This window comes from Bos taurus, chromosome 1 (assembly GCF_002263795.3).
Source record: "Bos taurus isolate L1 Dominette 01449 registration number 42190680 breed Hereford chromosome 1, ARS-UCD2.0, whole genome shotgun sequence".
Lineage (NCBI taxonomy): Eukaryota > Metazoa > Chordata > Mammalia > Artiodactyla > Bovidae > Bos > Bos taurus.
In genome coordinates, this window is record NC_037328.1 from 80662163 (window position 1) to 80685042 (window position 22880).

The 22880-nt window shown below is 39.4% G+C and overlaps 1 protein-coding gene across 7 annotated transcripts in view; it reads left to right on the plus strand.

Annotated features, from left to right (window-relative positions):
* TBCCD1 (TBCC domain containing 1) overlaps positions 1-22880 on the plus strand; it is a 27368-nt gene continuing 4488 nt past the window's right edge. For 2 of the 7 annotated variants that reach the window (XR_009494156.1, XM_005201510.5), the window contains exons 1-7: positions 3551-3626; positions 6185-6563; positions 11248-11403; positions 13810-14176; positions 15951-16137; positions 16271-16768; positions 22693-22843. Coding sequence is in view for 5 of the 7 variants with exons in the window: in XM_005201510.5 (XP_005201567.1) it covers positions 6228-6563; positions 11248-11403; positions 13810-14176; positions 15951-16137; positions 16271-16768; positions 22693-22822 (1674 nt within the window). In the remaining 2 variants the exon portion in view is untranslated. 7 annotated transcript variants of the gene reach the window in all.

Here is a 22880-nt window from a genome sequence, read left to right on the forward strand (position 1 = left end):
AATTACGTAAAGATTGGTGATGTAGGATGTGTTCCTAGAGCCGGCGTCCACGGTACCAGAAGTTTCCCTCCGCCCGCCTCCTTGGACTCTCTACCAATCACAAGGCTCTTCCTCCAGCACTGGCCAATTGCAGGAGGGAGGTTTTATCTCGGTTACAAGTCCAGGAATTTCATTCATATAGAGCTAGGCGCTGGACGCCCGGGAGGAGGTACGCGAGCGAGATGGGCGGGGACAATGACTGAAAGTCAACGGTACAACGGACGCGACGCTTAGGTCATGTTTTGCCTTCTCCTAACAAAACTCACGAGAAAACTGTCTTGGTTTCGCAAAGAAGAGGCCTGATGTCCGTGGAAGCAGACAGACTCAGGTTCGAATTCAGCTTCCACCACTTCTAGCGGTGAGAACATGCGCCTTGTCCCTAGTCTGAGTCTAAGCTTCTTTTCTACAAAACTGAGGCACAGCATTTACTGATAGTATTGTGAAATTTTAATCTGTAAGCCGTCTAGCGCAGCGTCTGGCACATAGTAAGCACGCAAAGAATAATAAATATTATTACACTTAAGAGAACCAAAAAAAAAAAAAAAAAAGAAACGACCCTCTGACCCCTTCCACCCGCCCCTTTGCTCATTTCAGTAAATCACCACCTAGTTGTTCACTGCAAAGCTACAGGTATCTTCCTTGATTTCTCTCCTGTGTCCCCTATCCGAATCTTTACCTTTAAACCATTTCTTGAATCTGTCCACTATTATATATCTCCACCACCTCTTGGCCAAATCACATCATCTCCCACCAGGCAAGGGCTTCCTAACTGGTCTCCCTGCCTCCACTCCTAATATCTTAGGATCTCTTTCTCACCCCGACCCTTCTCCCTGCCATGATTTTTTACACACATGTCAGATCATATAATTTCTCTGCTTAAAAGCCTCGAATGACTTTCCATTGCACTTACAATAAGATCCCCAGCCTTTATACTAGCTGTTAGATAATATAATAATGTTTCCTTGTTTAGCCACTAAGTCGTGTCCAACTCTTTGTCACCCCATGGACTGTAGCCTGCCAGGCTCCTCTGTCCATGGGATTCTCCAGGCAAGAATACTGGAGTGGGTTGCTATTTCCTTCTCCAGGGGATCTTCCTGACCCAGGGATTAAAACCCATGTCTCCTGCATTGGCAGGTGGATTCTTTACCACTGAGTCACCAGGGAAGCCCCATAAGAAACGTCTAAAGAGATTTAAAATATATCAATTATATATATGTATATCACTTGGGTATCATACACATTAAAAATATTAATAGGCAGCAAAAGACAAATATACAACTTTAAATAAACCATCTGTCTAATTATTCTCTAAATGGGTAACTAGTGCCTAAAAAGTTTAAAGAGGAATACTGGCCTAGCTGAGTCAATGTTAAAACATTGATAATATAAAGAAATAGATTTGTTCAGTTGCTCAGTCATGTCTGTATCTGACTCTTTGCAACCCCATGGACAGCAGCAGACCAGGCTTTCCTGTCCTTCACTATCTCCAGTAGTTTGCTCAAACTCATGTCCATTCAATCGATGATACCATCCAACTATCTCATCCTCAGGAAGAGAATGGGTGACAGAAAGAAATTGAAGCAGTCACCCAAATTTTCAGAATAATGTTAATCCTAGAAAATATCTTAGTTCTAAAATCTAGTAACATCCCAAAGGCGAGAGTCTCTTCCTTTACAATCCTAAAAGTTTGTACTGTTACATCTCAAAAAATAAGGAATATGTATAAAGTCAGATTAAGATGATAATCAAAAATAAAATCTCTCAGTCTAGAATATAAAGAGCTGGGGAAGTAGGAGAATGATACTGTTCAAACATGCCAATGATCATCTGCAGAATAAATATAATGAAATAAAAATTTATGGGAACTTAAATAGAAAAAGCAAACCTCACAGATAAATATTTGAACCATGATTGGCAATGCAGCTTTGGTGATCAAGTGATCACGGCAGGCAGCAGGCAGAAGTCAGAATTAGGAAGCAGGACATGGGGAGGCATGTATTGATGAATGTGCCCTGACTCTCAGCATCATTCCAGTGTGCCACTAGCCAAGTTTCAAGTGCTCTATAGCCACATGTGGCCAGTAAGAAACATTATTTTTCAATAAAGCTGGGAAAAAAAGAACAAAAAACATATATGATCTGTACCTTCACCTAGTATACTCCTTACCACGTTTTCCAGCAAAACAGTTTCCTTTATCTTTTTTGACTACATCAAGCTCATTCCTGGTTAGGGCCTTTATTCTAGTTGGTTTCTGCCTGAAACACTCTTCCCTCAGATCCTAACAGGGGTGACTCCTTTTTAAACTCAGATAACAGCTTAAATTCACCACTTTATAGAAGACTTCCTTGACCGAGCAACCAAAATTAGCAACTATTGAATCTCTGTTCTTACACTGCCCTGTTTTATTTTATTATTTTCATCCCTGCCCTAACAGTCACACATACTGGAATGCCAGTTTCATGAGAGCATGAATCTGGACTGTTCTCTTAACAGCTGTTTAAGGCAGCAGCTTAGCACAGAGTCTGCCATGGCGTAAAAGTCGCTTCCACTGTGATCTTCGTGTGCTGGCTTCTTATTCTTCGGGCCTCAGCTCAGATTTGGCATACACCCCTTTCCCCAAATTTCGTAGCACTTACATATGAAATTATTATATTTTTTCCTAATGTATTATTTGTTCTCCCTATCAAAATATACACTCCAAAAAAGCAAGGGCTTTATGTTTTGTTCACTACTGTAATTCAAGTGGCTAACATTGTGCCAGACACAGTGCAGAGCTAAGAGGGAGACCAGGTTACTGCTTTCAGGAAGATGCCTACTAAGGGAGAGAGGCCACATGCAAGAGGAGCTAAATTGCATTTTATGGTCTTATTTACCTTTGTATCTCTCACACCTAGAGGCCATAAACGAACTAAGAAAGCAGAAAATGGCCAAAAATCATAAAATGAAAGTTTAGAGAAAGAAGTGATGTTCTTATACTAGGTGAAATCCAAAAAAACTTCTTAAAGGCAGTAACATGGAGGAAAAGCTAACAGTTAAGGAGCTCACCCTGGTCGCTCTTGCTTCAGATAGCCTGGGTTTGTATCTTTGCTCGGTCGCTGTGTTACTTTCACCTCTCTAAGCCCTAGTTTCTTCATCTGTAAAACAAGTGTACTTAGAGTGCTCTTAGGAAGACTGAGATAAGTTAAGGTGCTTTAATCAGTGCCGAGTTCATAGTATTCTATAAAAGTAAACTGTCACTTTCATTATTATTACTGATGAAAGCGTGCTGACCTTACCAGCAGCTAGTTGCTGACCACAGCTCTGTGGAGCAATAGAAAACTTCCTACTACCCTGAGTAGAAAAGCGCGACTCCAGAAAGCAGCCAGGTCTGGTTCCAGGTTCCAGCATCAAGTACTCTTGGCGCCAGCCAAGTGTTTCGCAGATCGAGAAAGAAGTACTGGTCCGCTCTAGCAATGTCGTGCGCCAGGTCTCGGTGGTGCGAGGCCTCGCGCTTGCGCAGAGGGTGGCGACGAGCGCTGGACCGGTCTGGCGCGCAAGGCACGGCCGCACCCAGAGAGATCCGGTGGAACGGCCCGTTGCCTTTGCAGGTAACCGCTCGCGGGCCCGCGCCAGGGAGGGAGGAGAGGGACCATCTTGCTTCGGGCTCCGGCTGGGAAGGCAGCCTTTGCGCTCGCCAGGTCTTGGGTCCTCTACAGACCCTGTTAGCTGGGGCTTCTCTGTTCCCGAAGTCTGATCTGGGCGCTCTCAGGCTGCACATCCCGCCTCCTAACCTGGACCGCGTCCTACCCCGGACCGCGGATGAGGTGGCGGCGAAGCCTCGGGAGGACGGCCTTGGGCCTCACGCTGGTCTCCCCTCCTAAAAAACCAGGATCCCAGGGAAGCTTTTGAAGCGGAAAGGAGCTTCCGTTTATGTTTATGAATTTAGCCGTCCCGAGTTTCGTGGTTAGAATAGAGGGTTCGTCTCCAGTGGGCTTTTGATTGCTCGCTTTAGAGACAGGTGGACTATACTGGAGCGGACCAAGATCTTCCTCACAGAACCTGCATCGTCTGATTTTACTCAGAAAATTCGAAGATAGCTGTCATCCACCCCCTCACACCCTTTCTGGGGTTCATGCTTCCATGATTCTTCACCTGGCCCTTACGTGGCCCTCCGTTTAAGACCACTCATTCTGGTAATTCTCTTCTAGATTCACTCCCACTTTCCAGATTCTCCTAAAACTGGGTTCCTAAAGTATTAATATATATGTGTGTAAGTAGCTCAGTTCTGAAGTCAGATTGACTTGAATTCTAATCCAGGTTTCTCTGCCAACTCAAGTATGTGACTCTAGGTAAGTAACTCACTTAACTTTTCTAAGCCCCAGTTTTCTCATCTGAAAATGGGGATAATATATGTATCTCTAGGTGATTGTAAGGATGAAAGAAGGTGAAAAGCATGAAATACTTAGAATGCTGCCTGGCACATAATAATCACTTAATTTATGTCCGTTATTTTTTGAACAGAGAATTCCCCAAAGAAGCACAGCTTTCTTAGAATCAAGTGCCAAACAAAAATAGCAGTAAAACTTTTTTTCATCCAGTCATAAAATGAAGGTTTTTAAAGTGAAGTTAATGCTGAGGCGTGCTCAATGAAAACCATTGGTTGGTCAACTGATGGAAAATTTTATATAATCATTTTGGAAAGCAGTGGACGTATGGCGGGAACTTGTGAAATGTCAATTACTTCATTTCACAAATGCACATTTGAAAATTTTCTCTGGGAATTAATCACAAGCCGGAATATATGCAGAAAGGTGGTAATTACAGCATTATTTATAAAAGTGAAAACATTAAACTTTATCATGGAAAAATTTCACATATATAAAAGTAGAATAGGTAAGTGAACCCCCACGTGCTCATCATCCAGCTTCAACAATGATCACTATTTTGTCTGTCTTGTTTTTGTGAAAAAATTTAAATTTACAAGGTGTCTGAAAATAGAACAGATGAATAAACGAGTATATTTTTTCAGCTTTTAAAATAATACAGAATTGTACTATACAATGCAGAATATACAGTATTATCACAACTATGAACATTCAAAAACCTGTGTAGAAAAAAGGAAGGAAGTACAGTAAAATATTAACCAGTTTCCCTTTGGTGGTAGGCCTGTGGATACTTTCCTCCCCTTCCATTTTTAGATATTTAATAAATATTCCATTAAAATAGTGTATTGTTGTTACAACAAGCAATGAACAAACAAAATCTAAAAATATTGCTCCTGAACTAAGGACAATAGAATATGCCAGAGCAGGTTCACTGTTACAGAAAATAAAGATGCTTTAATTTCCTTGATCAGTTTTTTCGGTTTGTGTTTACATGAGCGTTCTTGTCTGCCACCTCTGCTAGTGCTTGATGTTGCACTCATATGGGCAACTAACACATCCAAATCTTTAATCAATCTCATCCTCTATATGTAAGTGATTGGACTTTGAAATTTTATTCCCCTTATTTTGATTAGTGTTTGCCCTCAGGGTAGAGCAAGATTTCTGGTGATAGGATGGCTCTTTTTTTCCATTTCTTCTTTTCTTTATCCTGAGCAGGCATCTATCTCATACCTCACGCATTTATACTCTTCCTAGAACAACCACTTTGAACAAGTCAGATGGTTTTATCACATTTTTTTCTTGTTCAAATAGATTATGATGAGATCTGACCAAAAAATCTATTCTGCTTTTGTTTGATGAACTGGATTCACTTTTTAAACTGAATCTAGTACATGAAACTAGTACATGTAAATGGAGAAGGCAATGGCACCCCACTCCAGCACTCTTGCTTGGAAAATCCCATGAACGGAGGAGCCTGGTGGGCCGCAGTCCATGGGGCCGCTAAGAGTTGGACACTACTGAGCAACTTCACTTTCACTTTTCACTTTCATGCATTGGAGAAGGAAATGGCAACCCACTCAGTGTTCTTGTCTGGTGAATCCCAGGGACCGGGGAGCCTGGTGGGCTGCCATCTATGGGGTGGCACAGAGTCAGACACGACTGAAGCGACTTAGCAGCAGCAGCAGTACATTTAAAAACAGTTAAGGAAAAGGTCACCTTACAAGAAAATGTGTAAATGCGTTTTGTTTCAAATTAGTTTGTAAAGAAACTTTGTTTCCTAGGTATGCAAAGAAGCCTTTTCACGCAGATGTCCTTAGAGATAATATGGATCAGTCCCGAGTTCTCCTCTGGGTGAAAGCAGAACCCTTCATAGTGGGTGCCTTGCAGATCCCCCCTCCGTCCAAGTTCAGTCTTCACTATCTCAGGAAGATATCTACCTATGTGCGAACACGGACCATAGAGGGAGGTTACCCACGCCTGTCTTGGTCTACATGGAGGCACATTGCATGTGGGAAGCTGCAGTTGGCTAAGGATCTGGCATGGCTTTACTTTGAAATGTTTGATAGTCTTGCAATGAAGACACCAGAGGAGCGCCTGGAATGGTCTGAGATTCTGTCCAACTGCATGTCTGAGGATGAAGTCGAAAAGCAAAGAAATCAGGTATGAATTTATATGTGTGTGTGTTTAGTTACTTTGGGAAATAAACTATTTAAAATTTTTGTACTAGCTGTAGAGTGTGCAAGTTTTAGATTTTATTTATTTTTTTAATATTTTAATGATGGTCAACTTTTTTTGTATTTATTTTTTTAATATAAGTTTATTTATTTTAATTGGAGATTAATTACTTTACAATATTGTATAGGTTTTGCCATACATCAACATGAATCCGCCACAGGTATACACGTGTTCCCCATCCTGAACCCCCCCTCCCTTCTCCCGCCCCATACCATCCCTCTCGGTCGTCCCAGTGCACCAGCCCCAATCATCCAGTATCGTGCATCGAATCTGGACTGGCGATTCGTTTCATATATGATATTATACATGTTTAGATTTTAATGACCATGTGATCCCAAAGCACCATTTAAGTTTTAGCATTTCCAGTTTGGCAGTATTTAGTGAATTAGTCCTTACTTAGCAATCCATACTCATCTACTTTCAAAGTGATAATGATATAGAAACCCTGTAATTGGAAGAGGGAAATATTTTCATTGACATTAAAACTAGTATTGAGGTATGTGAGTGCTTACAAACTGTTGACTGTTATGGTAAGAGCACCTGCCTGCTTTGAAGTGTGCATCTGCTGTGTGCTGGGATTCAAAGATAATTAGACTAGCAGCTCTGCCCTCATGGAGCTCATAGACTAGTAGGGGAAGCTGGTAGGTGTAAAAAGGTGCTATTTAATAAACATTTCTTCAAAGAAGACATGCAGATGACCAACAATGCTAATTATTAGAGAAGTGCAAATCAAAAACCACATCGAATTCTACTCAGTACTCTGAAATGACCATTATGGGAAAAGAATCTAAAAAAGAGGGGATATATGTGTAACTGATTCACTTTGCTATGCACCTCAAACTAACAGACCTTGTAAATCAACTGTTATTGTATTAGTCACTCAGTCATGTCCAACTCTTTGTGACCCCATCGGCTGTAGCCCACCAGGCTCCTCTGTGCATGGGATTCTCCAGGCAAGAATACTGGAGTGGGTTGCCATTCCCTTCTCCAGGGGATCTTCCCAACATAGGCATCAAATCTGGGTCTCCAGCATTGCAGGCAGGTTCTTTTCCATCTGAGCCACTAGGGAAGCCCAAGTCAACTATACTCTAATAAAAATTGTTTAATAAAAACCACTCTGAGGTATTACCTCACACCATTCAGAATGGCTATCATCAAAAAATCTACAAATAACAAATGCTGGGGAGGGTGTGGAGAAAAGACTACCTTGCAAACTGTTGACGGGAATGTAAATTGGTACAGCCACTATGGAAAACAGTATAGAGGTTCCTTAAAATAAAAATAAAGCTACCATATGATCCAGCAATCCCACTCTTGGACCTATATCCAAAGAAAACTCTAATTTGAAAAGAGGCAAGTACCCCAGTGTTCATGGCAGCATGTTTACATTTGCTAACACTTGGAGGCAACCTAAGTGTCTGTCAACAGATGAATGGATAAGAAAGACACATATATTAATTACTCATCATAGAAAAGAATGAAATCATGCCATTGGCAACAACATGGATGATCCTAGAGATTATCATACTAAATGAAGTAAGAGAAAAATAAATACGATACCACTTCTATGTGGATATAGAAAATAGTACAAATGAACTTATTTGCAAAACTGAAACAGACTCATAGCCATAGAAAACAAACTTGTGAAGTGGGGAGATAAATTAGGAGTATGGCGTTAACAGATGCACACTACCATATATAAAATAGATAAACAACAAGGATCTGCTATATGGCATAGGGAACTATATTCAATATCTCATAATACACTAATGGAAAAGAATCAAATGTATATATATAATGGAAAATAATCAAATTGTGTGTGTGTGTGTGTGTGTGTGTAACCGAATCACTTTGCTGTACACATGAAATTTAACAATATTGTAAATCAACTATACTTCAGTTTAAAAAGTACTATTTAATAGAATGGAATGAACAGTAAAAGTATGCATAGAGTACAGAAACAGAATAGAGAAGAGAATAGTTAATTCTGGTGATGAGGAAAGATTTCACAGGGAAAGTATATTAATCAGAGTAAGCTTATTACAGTAACAAGTGAGTCCAGCATTTCAGTGGCTTAGTGCAATAACATTTTATTTCTTATTCATGCGGCAGTCCAACATAAGGCGTCTGGTTGGATGAGTCTCTAGGCTGCTGTTGTCTAAGCAATGACTCAGGGATCTAGGCATCTTCTGTCTTTTAGAGCCACTATTGTACTAGTCTGCTTTGCTGCAGTTAAAAACAAACAAAAATGAAATTCCAGTGGCTTACAGTAACTGGAGTTTATTTCTTGCTTATTTGACTTTTAGTTTGCACCTTAGTGAAAGCTCTTTTCCAGGCTCTGGCTCTGTTTCTGCCCATTTGGGGACTCAGGCTGAAGGAACAGCTTCTGTGAAGGTCATGCCTGTCTTATGATAGAAGGGAAGAGCAAAAGAATAGGAGACAAGTTTTGACACCTCTTAAAACTTTTGCTCAGATGTGACATAAACGGCAGCTACTTTTGTTCCACTGGCTAAAGCCTTGTCATGTGTCCATGCCTGATACTATTAAGATGGGAGGGAATCTGCCTCATAGGAAGTAGGGAAATCCTGTGGCCATAGATAGAGCCATGTAAGCCCCTTGGAAGATGAGGAAGTGAAAATTGCAAATAAAATACAGTTTGCTAAGGCCATGCCCACTAGGGCCTGAGTCCTTCACGTCTATTCTTTGGGAGGCTTGAAAGTATTATGTGTAAATCCACCCATATTCCATTGATTGTAACCCAGTTATGCCATATCCAGTTTCAAAGGAGGCTGGGAAATGCCATCTGATTGTGTGCTCAAGGAGGGAAAGGTATTTAATTAGCACCTAGTGAGACTCTACCACATGAAATAATATCTAAACAAGGTTTTGGAAATTGAAAAAAAGTTTGGCAAGCAACCAGGAGGAGAAGGGCATTATAATTAGTTGTTGTTCAGTCGCTAAATCATGTTCAACTGTTTGTGACCTCATGAACTTCAGCACTCCAGGCTTCCCTCTCCTTTGCTGTCTCTCAGAGTTTGCCCAGGTTCACGTCCATTGCATCAGTGGTGCCATCCAACCATCTCATCCTCTGTTGCCCCCTTCTCCTCCTGCCCTCAATCTTTCCCAGCATCAGGGTCTTTTCCAGGAGTCCGCTCTTGGCATCAATTGGCCAAGGTGTCAGAGCTTCAGCATCAGCCCTTAAACATTTATTGAGTGCCTACTATGTGCAGTGGTGAGTGTTGTGGATACAGAGATGAATAAAACCTTCAAGAAGCCCCAGTGTTTTTTGAGTGCTTACTATGTGTGCTAGTTATTAGGAACATAAAAATGATAAAGAGATCTCATAGTCTCATGGAGAGGCGGGTATATGGAGAAGTAATGACAGTATAACACATAATTATTAAACGGAAGTACTAATATGTATAAAATCAGGAAGTTATGTTGAGTGAAAAAAGTCAGTCCCAAAAGATGACATACTGTGATTCTGTTTATGTAACATTCTTGAAATGACAAAATTGTGGAAACAGAGAACAGAAAAGTGGCCAGGGGCTGAAGAAGGGGTGAGGGAAGGTGGGAAGTCGGTGTGGCTATAAAAGGGCAACATGAGGATCTGTGTGTGGATGGAAGTGTTCTTTACCTTGACTGCATCCATGTCAATACCCTGTCAATACTATGGCACAATAGTTTTGCAAGATGGGAAATTGAGTAAAGAGTACATCAGATCTTTGTTCTTGCAGCTGCATGTGAAACTACACTTACCTCAAAAGGTTCAGTTAAGAAAGTAACTTTAGTTAAGAAAAAAACCTAAAAAAAAAATACATAGATTCATGAGGTTCCATGTTGACTGCTGATCTGAATAGCTAGGTTTAGGTGGTTCTGAGAACCCATATTTTTAAGTTCCTTAGGCTTCATGATTTTGAGCTGTGTTGGCAATCAGGGTGAATATAGCTGTAGTCCTAGAGGTATTACTTCACTTTTTTGCCTCCATTGTATGTGTATGGGAATGGGTGTATGAGGATAATCATGAGCTTCAAACCATACCTTCTTCAAATAAATGATTTAGAAACATTTGTCAGGCCAGTAGTATTTTTTTTTTAATCAAGCACTTTTTAAAGAATTTGATGAAAACCTGAGGCCTACTCCTCCACAGAATACCATACACCAAAAAATTACATACAATTTCAGATGTTACCCTGATATCCTAAACTTTCTTGATTAGTTGATGATTATGTTTAACTTCTGTGTCTTGATTAAATTTCCTTCCTTTCTTTCTACTTTTTAATTCAAATTACCAAGGTTTATTAAATATAATTTTAAACTTCTGAAATAATATACTTCTAAAAAGAATGGGCTTCATGACTTTTGGGAGAGAATATCAGTGGCCATAGATGCTACATAGCTTTCTGAGAAGATAAGTGACTCCAGTTTAGTTTTAGACACTCCGTCTGGGTGCCAGAGACACCTGCATCCAATGCTAGAAACATGTTTCATTTGCCCTTTTAGGGTCAGAACACTGTTGTGACTTCTTTTACTATACCTACTTAGTTGTAGACTAGTGGTTGATGTCATTTTAGGACATGGGTTCATCATTTATTTTCTTCTTGGACAGCTTTCCGTGGACACCCTGCAGTTTCTGCTCTTCTTACATATACAGCAGTTAAACAAGGTCTCCCTGAGGACATCTTTGATTGGGGAAGAGTGGCCTAGTCCCAGACACAGAGCTCAGTCTCCTGACCTGACTGAAAAATCCAGTTGTCATAATAAGGTACTGTTTAAATTATGGTCTCTTTCTCTGACAGGGACAATTTTCGAGGGAGATATATTGCCTTCATTAAAAATTACTTTGAATAACTTATATAAGCCAGAGATTTGCTGGCTTGTTTTGTTTTGATTTTTTTCCTATTTATAAAACAAAATCAACATGTGTAGTCTTAATCAACATAGAGAAGTGATTTCAGTTCCTTCAATGACACAAAAATCACTTAGATAATTTTCTGGCAAATCATTCACTTGACTCTTAATTAGTGTTCACATTTTTGCAAATGTTGATGAATTCAATTTCACATGATTGTAGGCAAGTCAGTTAACTTCTCTTGCTTCGCTTCTTTTCTCTGCTTGGGGATGATAATGCCTATTTCTGAGTGGCTGTGAGAATTCAGTAATATACAGCACATGACTTGTTGCACAGTAAGCACCAGTATATGGTGACTTTAATTTGTGTATGGCATCTCCCAGCAACTGACTGGATCAGGGATGGACACTTGACTAGAGTAACCCATTCCTTGGCATGAATTTGAAAGTGGTCTGGTTTGAAATGGTGACCATGGCCCAAACAATACCCCAAGGGGTTGAAGAAATTACCAATTGGTGATGGGTATTTGAGCTGGTAGCTCATGTGGCATTGAGACCAGCACAGCTAGCACATTTGTGAGTGACCTGGAGTTATGATGGATTAAACTCTGAGGGAATCAGAGAAAAAGAAGAGAATGGAACAGATATGCAGAGCGTCCTGGGAGAGGAAGAGGTTCAAACTGGCTTTCCGGTTCCAGTTCTGATGAGGCCTCTCTGTACTTCCATTTGGGAGATGACTATGTGTCCCTGCAGTAAATCTCCCTTCACTTAAATTAACTTGTATTCCCTGTGCCAGTGAAAGTTACTACCAGCCAGCCATCCATGCTCTCTTTATCACCACCCTTACCTACTTAGTTGTCAAGCCTTATTGATTCTGATTCCAAAATAACTTTAAAAATTTGTCTTTCTTCTTGTTCTTATATAGGTCCTAGTGTCTTTTTTTTTTTTTTTGCTTTTATTTCTGGTATTAGATCCTACTTGATCATCCTGCTTTTAATCTATAGCCCACCTACTACACTGGAGTTTCCTAAATACAGATGAGTTGTATCCATCTCCTGTCAGAACTCCACCAGTGAATTCTCACTGTCATTGTTGTCTTCACCCTTGTACTCTTGGAGTCCTCTCCAGGCTGCTTACTACGGGGGAGGGAGATGCAGCAAGAAGGGGGAAGAGCAGGTGAGGTTGTGGGCAGCTCTGCTTTGAAGTGTTCCCTGGCATCCAAAAGAGAGTTTATTCAAAAGAGAAAATGGTATAGCTGTTTACAAAATAGTTTGAAAATCTCTGGCACACACAATGAAGCCCAGAGACCTTAGTATTTCATGCAAGGCTTTTGCTGAATGGACGCTACCTACCATTTTACCTTCCTCTGCCACTTCCCAGCATGCTCCCTACACCCCACCCAGAATTTTCTCTCAACATAGCATGTAATTTTACTCCTATGGGCCTTTGGATGCAGTTTACTAGGGCTAGAATGCCTTTTTTCCTGATCTGTTTGCAAAACTACCAATGTCAATCAAGAATCTCTTCAAACAGCACTACACTAAGATTTGTTTTCCCCAAATGACGTTCTTGTTCCTCTCCTGCCCATAGAACATCTTTCAGATCTCTGCTATAGGTCTTATCTCATTGTGTTTTAGTTTATGTTGTCATTTCACTACACAGATGCTGAATTCCTTGAGGACAGGAACCATGTCTTACTCAGTTTGTATAATTCATCACATAACACTGGTCATATCACATAAGAGGTATTCAAAAAAATATGTCAAATGAATGAGCCAAGTTATTAGAATGTCTACCAACTCAAAGCTTATTCCCAAAGTGATAACTTCTTTTAAATCTGACTACTGTAAGATCAGTTGCCTTTTTTCATCAGATTTTGAAATTCTGTGATTTGAGAAGGTAAATTTAAAAAACCTAGTGCTTCATGAAATGTTTGATGTAAACTTTTAGAATATTTACTAGCTGTGTGACCTTGGGCAAATTTCTTTTTGTATCTCCATTTCTTCATCTGTGAAATGGGCATGGTAATGGCATCTAATTTAAGACTGTTGCTAGGACTAAATAATGATAAAGTTTCTTTAACAGTGCTTGGCACACACTGAAGCTTAGCTACTAGTGTTACTTTTGGATTATCTTAGGTAGGATAGAATCTCTTTATACCTATCACATGCACAGAAAATCTTTGTAAGTTTTGTATAGTCACCTTAAATGCTTTTGGGGGGATGAGGCAAAGTATAAACATAAAACAATTAAAATATGAAAGTTTCAGATCTCACTGAATCTTGTTCTGTTAAGAGTGCTTTCTTTTGATATTTTTTAGAACTGGAATGATTACAGTCATCAGGCTTTTGTCTGTGATCATCTGTCAGATCTCCTTGAGCTGCTTTTAGACCCAGAGCAACTTACTGCATCATTTCATTCAACCCACAGTAGTCTAGTCTCTCGGGAAGCTGTTGTGGCGCTCAGCTTTCTTATCGAAGGTACAGTGAGTGGAGCTAGGAAGATATATCCGCTCTATGAACTTGCACTGTGGCATCCACTGCATGCGGAAACGGGCTTCTCAAAGGCCTCTAAGACTTTTTCTTTCTACAAGCTGGAAGCCTGGTTAAGGACCTGCTTGACTGGGAATCCATTTGGTACATCTGCTTGCCTCAAGTCTGGAAAGAAATTGGCTTGGGCTCACCAAGGTATTTATTAATATCTTAATCTATATTAAATTGAATGACAGGTTATGGAACCTAGTATTTTCTGGTGTATTAGTGATCACACATCTTTTGTGGAAGACCTCAAGAATATTGCTACAATAAAAGGGAAAAAAGGGAACATCTCTTTTGTAAATGACTTTTTCTCAAGGCAGCAACAATCTCAGTTGACTCATTAGTCCAACTTGCTTTGGTTGCAGCTAACAGAAACTCCAACTTCAGTTAGTTCTTTCTTTGCTTTACTTTTGTCTTTTCTGGCTCGTTTTCCCTCTCACTCTCATGCTGATTTGTTTGAAGCTTTCCCATTTTCTGTGCCATTTAGCAGAAATTGGCTATTCCACAGTTATACCCTCATAGAGTTGTTGCAAAAATGAAGTTCTTTTAGCTATACAGACACAGGCAGACTAGCTATTTCTGAATTAGAAATGTAAATTTATAGTAGAGAGAATTTGGCTTTGGTTGCAAAGGTATCTACTTCTGATCGTCCAGTGATGGCTAACGGGATAGGTTCAGGTACTGTATGACTTCTTGGAGCCCAGGTATAAGTTTTAAGAGAAGAGAGCCTCAGAAATAGGTGCTGCACTAAGGCAAATGCCAGGCAAAATTAATGGGAAAAGACTAGAATATACTTCCAAAATCTTTGAGTTTCAGAGATAAAGAGAAAATAGTTTCCATGCAAATGTAAAAAAAAAAAAAATCACTTTTGTATCAAATTTTTGTAATGCTAAAATTCAGAAAACAGTTGAGCAACATCTACAATGATCCAAGTATTTTATATGCAACCAAGTTATTGCTCTAGCATGAGGTCAGACTCTCAGGTATGTATGGCTCCTATAAACAGGAGATACTATATAATTATTGATGTTGATAAAAGAAATATAAGTGCAAGTAAGTTTTTAAACATCGTTAGGTTAAGTACTAGGAGGAAAAAGGACATCTGACCTCTTAGGATTACAAAATGTGTTAGATAGTAGGATTACAAATAATTTTTATCTTGTTTTACTTATAGTATTTAAAAGTTTTCTGCAGTAGCCGTATATTAGTTTTCTAATAAAAGAAAACAAGAATTGTTTTAAAAGAAGAATAGCATACTACGTGACCTCTCCACATTTGGCAGTTTTCTTTACAAGAGTGGTCCTGGTGGCTTGCAGGGAAGTACAGTCTGAGAAAGCAATGACGTCATGGGGAGACTGTGTTAGGAGGGCAGCCTGCACAGAGTTTTTGAGTGTGAGTTTGTGCAAGGCACCATGTCTGAGAGGAAGATGTACTCTCAGTAATGATCCCGGGAGTAAAGACATGAACCTAAATAGAATGCATGGAATGATGTGGTAAGTAACTTGGGAGGAGTTCAGAATTTGTATTATGGCAATTTAAAAAGAATATTTCAGAGTTGGGATGATAAATTAAGGTGAGTTGGGGAAGATACTTGAATCGCGTCAACTCTACCACTTACTAGCCATATGGCCTTAGGCACATTACTTAACTTGAAGAGTAGACATGAAAAAAATCTTAGATCTATAGGCAATCTTGAATGGATTGTAGATTTAACCTTTTTTAAAAAAGACAATTTAAAATTTGGCAACATACAGAAAAGCACAGAGAGTAGTATAGCATACAGCTCTTTACCTGACACTCAGATCTAACACTTTTTAAACCTGTTATGTATCTAATTTTAGACATATGGACATGTAGATATGTATGAGCTCATTTGGATGATGGGTTTCCTTTGAAACTATCTTTATGTATTTTTCTTAAATAGTTGAAGGGACAACCAAGAGAGCGAAGATTGCCTGTAATACTCACGTGGCCCCAAGGATGCACCGCATGGTGGTGATGAGCCAGGTTTACAAGCAGACGTTGGCCAAGAGCTCAGATACTCTGGTGGGGGCACATGTAAAGATCCATCGTTGCAACGAGTCTTTTATATATCTGCTCTCCCCCTTACGGTAAGCAGTCTTCATAGTGTCCTGACGTTGTTACATCTTCTTTAGAATGGGGTCCTTTTATTTGTCATCACAGAGTAATATTGTAGCCAAACGTTTTTTAATCTTATTCAAAGGAATTTACCTCATTTTTCAGATCCGTGACAATTGAGAAGTGCAGAAATAGCACCTTTGTCCTGGGCCCTGTACAGACTGCTCTTCACCTCCACAGCTGTGACAACGTTAAAGTCATTGCTGTTTGCCATCGTCTGTCCATCTCATCGACGACAGGTTGCATCTTTCACATTCTGACACCTACACGCCCCCTTATTCTCTCTGGGAACCAGAGAGTAACTTTTGCCCCTTTTCATACCCATTACCCAATGCTGGAGGACCACATGGCTAGGACCGGCCTTGCTACAGTGCCTAACTATTGGGATAATCCCATGATTGTGTGCAGAGAGAACAGCAGCCCAAGTGTCTTCCGACTCCTACCACCATGTGAATTCTATGTGTTTATTATTCCATTTGAAATGGAAGGGGACACAACAGAGATACCTGGGGGTCTTCCATCTGCATATCAGAAAGCACTGAGCCAAAGGGAAAAAAAGATACAGGTCTGGCAGAAAACTGTGAAGGAAGCTCGTTTAACAAAGTGAGTATTTTCTAGAAGTAAGTAGTAACTTGTCTTATGTAAAACTCCACGGGAAAGCAAATTAATCTGCATGCATCCTCAGTCTCTCAGTCGTGTTTGGCTCTTTTGTGACCCCATAGACTGAAGCCCGCCAGGCTCCTCTGTCCATGGAATTCTCCAGGCAAGACTACTGGAGTGGGTTGCCTTTTCCTACTCCAGGGGATCTTCCCAATCCCCAAACCTGCGTCTCCTGCATTGGCAAGTAGATTCTTTACGACTGCGCCATCTGGGAAGCCCCCCAAATTAATCTGCACATGTTTATAATTGTGCTAAACAAACAAAATAGACAAAGTGTGTCTTTTGTTAAGGTCAGTATTCCAGGTACTGTTTGGTTGGGGGATGGGAGCAAGTGGATACTCAAGTATTAGACTCCCTCCTTTTTTTTTTGGCATAGTAAATTTTATTTTTTTTATACACAAAAAACCACTTTGTATTGGGGTATAGCCAGTTAACAATGTTGTGATAGTTCCAGGGGAACAGTGAAGGGACTTAGCCATACATAATCCATGTATCCATTTTCCCCTAAAATTCCCTCCTACCCAGGCTGCCACATAACACTGAGCAGAGTTCCATGTGCTATACAATAGGTTTTTGTTAGTTATCCATTTTAAATATAGCAGTATGTACATGACCTTCCCAAATAGACTCTCTCCTTTTAAGAAGCTTCAGTTTAACTGGCAGATAATAAGACTTAAATGAAGGACCATATATAAGGTCAATCATAAATGGATTACTTTTAGTTTTTAATTTTCTCCTCTGCACTATATTGGTGGTTCTCAAATGGTTGTGTGTCAGGATCATCTAAAGAGCTTGTTAAAAATAAAGGTCCTGGCTCCTCTACTCTACAGATAGACTTCCGAGAAGTCGATTCCTAATGCTGGTCCATGGACTAGTGCCAGTTTTTGTCAAAGTTCCTAATTCATAGTAAAATGTGAAAAATAAGTACAGTGTTTTTAAGTAGTGCTAAATTTAGTCAACTTAGAATACTGTCTTTTATTCTGAAATTGTTTTTTTCTTACTTTGTAGGTACTGAAGTATCTTGTTTTTAATAACATGCTTGATATAATAGATGCTTATGGTTTATTATGTCCACCACAAAATTTTATTTCCAGGGTACTTGTCTTTAAACTCTAAGCCAGGGACACGCTATATATAAAGCATATATAAAGATTCAGAAAACATGAGTCTGGGTAGTTGGAGAAGATTGATGGAGGAAAAAGAATTTGTGTTGGACATTGAAAATGAGCAGAGTTTGGATAGGAATTGAGGGTTAGGCAGAATACTTGAAACAGCACTAGAGGAACAGATGTGGAAACAGAAGCAGACTTAAGGTGTCCTGGAAATCAGTTGCTTAAACAAGATTCAGGGTGTGGATAATGATATTTAAACTTGTATGAGTAGATCAAGCCAGATTATGTAGAATCTTGCATATCAGTCAATAAGAGTTAGATTTATGTGGAATTAAATAATAGAAGGCATAAAAAGGTTTTAACAATGGAATGAAGTTCAGAAATCTATTTCATTTATTCAGGAACATTTATAGAATGCCTATAATGTGCAAACCACCTTATTAGATGGTATGGCAGATAAAGAAATGTGATTGGCACATATGAAGATCCTTTGATTAGATCTGAAAGAGGGAAGTCAGGGTGATATTACAGTATTCTAGACTAAAAAACTGGACTAGAGTGGAGATAAAGGGTGTGGAAACCAGAAATACTTTGACAGGAGGCTGAACTTGGTACAAGATTTTCTAAAAAAGACAAAGATGACTTCAAAAATTGGACTCCAGTTTAGACACCTTTGATCACTTTTCTTCTGGACAGAATAGCATGTACAACTTAAAAAGTAGTGGGTGCTCAGAATAATTATTAAGTAATTATTTAATAATTAAGTAATTATTGTCTGTACAATATTTTGGTATTTAATTTTGTTAGAGATGTTAGGAAAGATAACTAAGAAACATTATAGTACCACAGGATGAAGGGGTGCTTCTCCTACAACAATGTCCATTTGGGAGCTGGAGTTCGTTTAAGAAGAGGGTATCAAGTTCTTTTGGAGGCTGTTTACATGAAATGTCCTATATCCTAATAATGTCTTGATCCTTAAGACTTAGAAAAACTCTTACTTTAATAATTGGATTCCATTTGCTTGGTATTAGTTTTTTGTTTGTTATTATTTTTCCTGATTATCATTATCTTGGAAAATAGCAGCCATTCTAAAAATGTTTCTATTTCTCATGATCCAGAGCTGTGATTTGACGTGTAAGTAGGAGTGCCTATTTTAATTAGCCCTCTTGATTTTATTGGATGTTAGAATTAGTGTTGTTCTTTGGACAGCCGTGTCTGTATTGTAGTGGAAAGTACTCGGACTCAGGAATTAGTACAGACCATGCCACTTACTGTGTGACACTGAAGGTGTCATCTGATCTATCGCTTGGCTATATCACATATATATAGTGTATTTTCTACCTGATAAGATTGATATAAAGGTTCATTAATAAAGATAACTTACAGTAATGATGCAGGTATAAGACACTGTAGTGGTGTGTCCTGTACCATGTGTAGTAGTGTGAGTGTAAGGCACCCTGCTTAGTGATGAGTTTGAAAGACATATCTTCTAGGTGAGATTGTTTACTCAATATCTGAGACATGACCTGTTAGAATTAACTTCATTTTAAGAGAAACTGTTGAAAAAAGACTCGATCCAGCCATCTAATTTTCTGGATGCATTTTTGTGGCATATGGATTAAGGAAGGAAGTATATAAGATATACTTACACACTTGCATTTAGATTCTTTAATTAAAACCCTTTTTGTTTTGTATTGAGGTATAGCAAATTAACACTGTTGTGATAGTTTCAGATGGACAGCAAAGGGACTTAGTCATACATATACATGTATCTATTCTCCTCCAAACTACTTGGTTTGTATCTCATGGATTGAGCCACCAGGATATTAATAATACGGATCAGTCATGTTCAGCTTAGCAAAACAATGCTATGACCATAAAGTAAGTAAGACGTACTGAGCACTTACTATGTGCCCTGTACTGTTGTTCTAAGCACCTTCTATGTATTAACTCATTTTTTCTTCCTAACGTCAAGGCTGTATATTGTCACCCTACTTATTTAACTTATATGCAGAGTACATCATGAGAAACGCTGGGCTGGATGAAGCACAAACTGGAATCAAGACTGCCAGGAGAAATATCAATAACCTCAGATATGCAGATGACACCACCCTTATGGCAGAAGGAGAAGAAGAATTAAAGAGCCTCTTGATGAAAGTGAGAGAGGAGAGTGAAAAAGTTGGCTTAAAGCTCAACATTCAGAAAACTAAGATCATGACATCTGGTCCCATCACTTCATGGCAAATAGATGGGGAAACAGTGGAAACAGTGGCTGACTTTTTTGGGGGGCTCCCAAATCACTGAAGATGGTGATTGCAGCCATGAAATTAAAAGACGCTTACTCCTTGGAAGGAAAGTTATGACCAACCTAGACAGCATATTAAAAAGCAGAGATATTACTTTGTCAACAAAGGTCCATCTAGTCAAGGCTATGGTTTTTCCAGTAGTCATGTGTGGATGTGAGAGTTGGACTATAAAGAAAGCTGAGCGTAGAAGATTTGATGCTTTTGAACTGTGGTGTTGGAGAAGACTCTTTGAGAGTCCCTTGGACTGCAAGGAGATCCAACCAGTCCATCCTAAAGGAAATCAGTCCTGGGTGTTCATTGGAAGGAATGATGCTGAAGCTGAAACTCCAATATTTTGGCCACCTGATGTGAAGAGCTGACTTGTGTGAAAAGACCCTGATATTGGGAAAGATTGAAGGCAGGAGAAGGGAACGACAGAAGATGAGATGGTTAGATGGCATCACCAACTCAATGGACATGAGTTTGGGTAAACTCGGGGAGTTGGTGATGGACAGGGAGGCCTGGTTCATGGGGTTGCAAAGAGTCAGACACGACTGAGTGACTGAGCTGAACTGAACAATTCCTTATCATGGATGAGGAAATTAAGGAACAGGGAAATTTAAGTAATTTACCCAAAGTCACACAGGAGTCAGGATTTGCATCTAGTCAGCCTGGTTCCAGAACCTAGGTTCTTAGTGTCTCTACTGTTTTCTATGAACTATTATCATATGTAATATAATCATTAAAATGATGCGATATAAAAGTGGATCATTGGAAAAACATTCTTTTAAAGCAATGCTGTTGTTTGGATGCTGCTGGTATTTAGATGCCTAGATCTTCCCACACGTACAGAAAGCTTATACACGTGCAGAATCTGGAATGTAGTAAGGCACTTAATACATGTTAACTGTGGGTTATAGTGTCTTCAAGTGGTAAGATCCTTGATAACACTAGAAACAAGGAAGAGCACACAATTTCACCTTGGGAACATGGAAAGACAGGAATTGTTTGCTAATTTGAAAGGAAACTCCCAACATCATCCTTTTAAAGTGATTAGGTTATATAATTTCCTTACTGTGGTCCCTGTCATGAGTCCCCGTCATACTTGAAATAAAATGCAATATAAAACCTTCGTGGTACCTACCAGGCCCTTTCTGCCTCATTTTTCTCCCATTCTTTTCCTTATTCACTGTCCTCCCACCATACTATGATCTTACTTACTCATTGCCATCCAGCCATACTCCACCAGGAATGTATCTGTAGAATAAAGTTGGATATCATTACTTATTGCAAGGAGGGAGATAATTAGTTACATCTCCATAAAAGCATGTTTAAAAGAACTGATCATTCCATTTTGGGTGTGATAGATGATTTGAGGGAGGGTCTTGTTGTGAGTTGGATGCAATCTGGAAGTGAGGGTGATTCTGTGATTTGGTATTATAACAATTTTTATATTAAAGAAAGGAATAAAAGGGATAAAAATGTAATTGTAAAGAAACAGCAGTCACTCATTAGCCAGGAAAGGGTAATGCTCAGTCGTTTTTGTGGTTTGGATCACAAAATGTTTTTGTTTTTCACCCAGACCTGAGATATGATTTTGGAGTGGTTTTGTTTTTGTGTTGATCTAGCATCCCACAATGATCTTGTCTGCTACAGGTGTGCTGTAGGATTATTTATGTTTAACAGAAGAGCACCACAGCCAGGCCAGATCCAGACTACACCTAGGCCTAGCTAAGCCTAGGTGCTAAGCCAACTCCTGGCTGTCAGGAGTGTCTCTTCTCTTGCTTATCCTGAACATGTTAAATATTCTTTCACTTTTGAGCCTTTGCAGTTTTTGTGCCCTCTGCCTGGAATGTTCTTCTCCAGATATTTATTTTGCTTAATCCACCACTTCATTCAGATTTCTGCCTAAGTGTGATCTTAGGTGTCTCCTATCCCTCCTTTCTAAATTAGCATTCCCAATACTCTCAATTTCCCTACTGTGCTCTGTTTTTCTAACTACTTAAGTTCATACACACACACACACACATGTTATTTATTACCTATATTCCCTACTAGAATATGCAGTTCACAAGCAGCACAGACTACATAGATCACAATGGGAACCACTCCCTCTGGCGTCTTGTGGTGCAGAGCTGCCTGGACAGAGGCCATTTCTCTTTTCCTTTACACGTCTTATCAGTCAGAACACTACCCAGCATCACTGGTCCTCAGTAAATATCTGTTGAGTGAATAATCACAGTAGAACAAAATATATAATTACTGACAAGTTTTTACAAAGAATTGTATTTGACCATTTTTTTTTTTTTTTTGGTGGTGGTGGTGGTGATGTAGTATGTAGCACTGAACAAAGCAGTCATTCAGAGAGAACAAATGAATAACTAGAAATAATTTAAAATTTATCCTATTAAAGCATTTTATAACCACTTGGTATAAAATTAATGGGAGTGCATTGTTTTTGCCGTTTTAGGGATCAAAGGAAGCAGTTTCAGGTACTTGTGGAAAACAAGTTTTATGAGTGGTTGATTAATACAGGACACCGTCAGCAGCTGGACAGCCTTGTGCCTCCTGCAGCAGGCTCCAAACAAGCAGCAGGATAAGGCTTCCTCATCGAAACACTGGTGGGTATTTACAATGGCGACCACGTAAATTATTTGG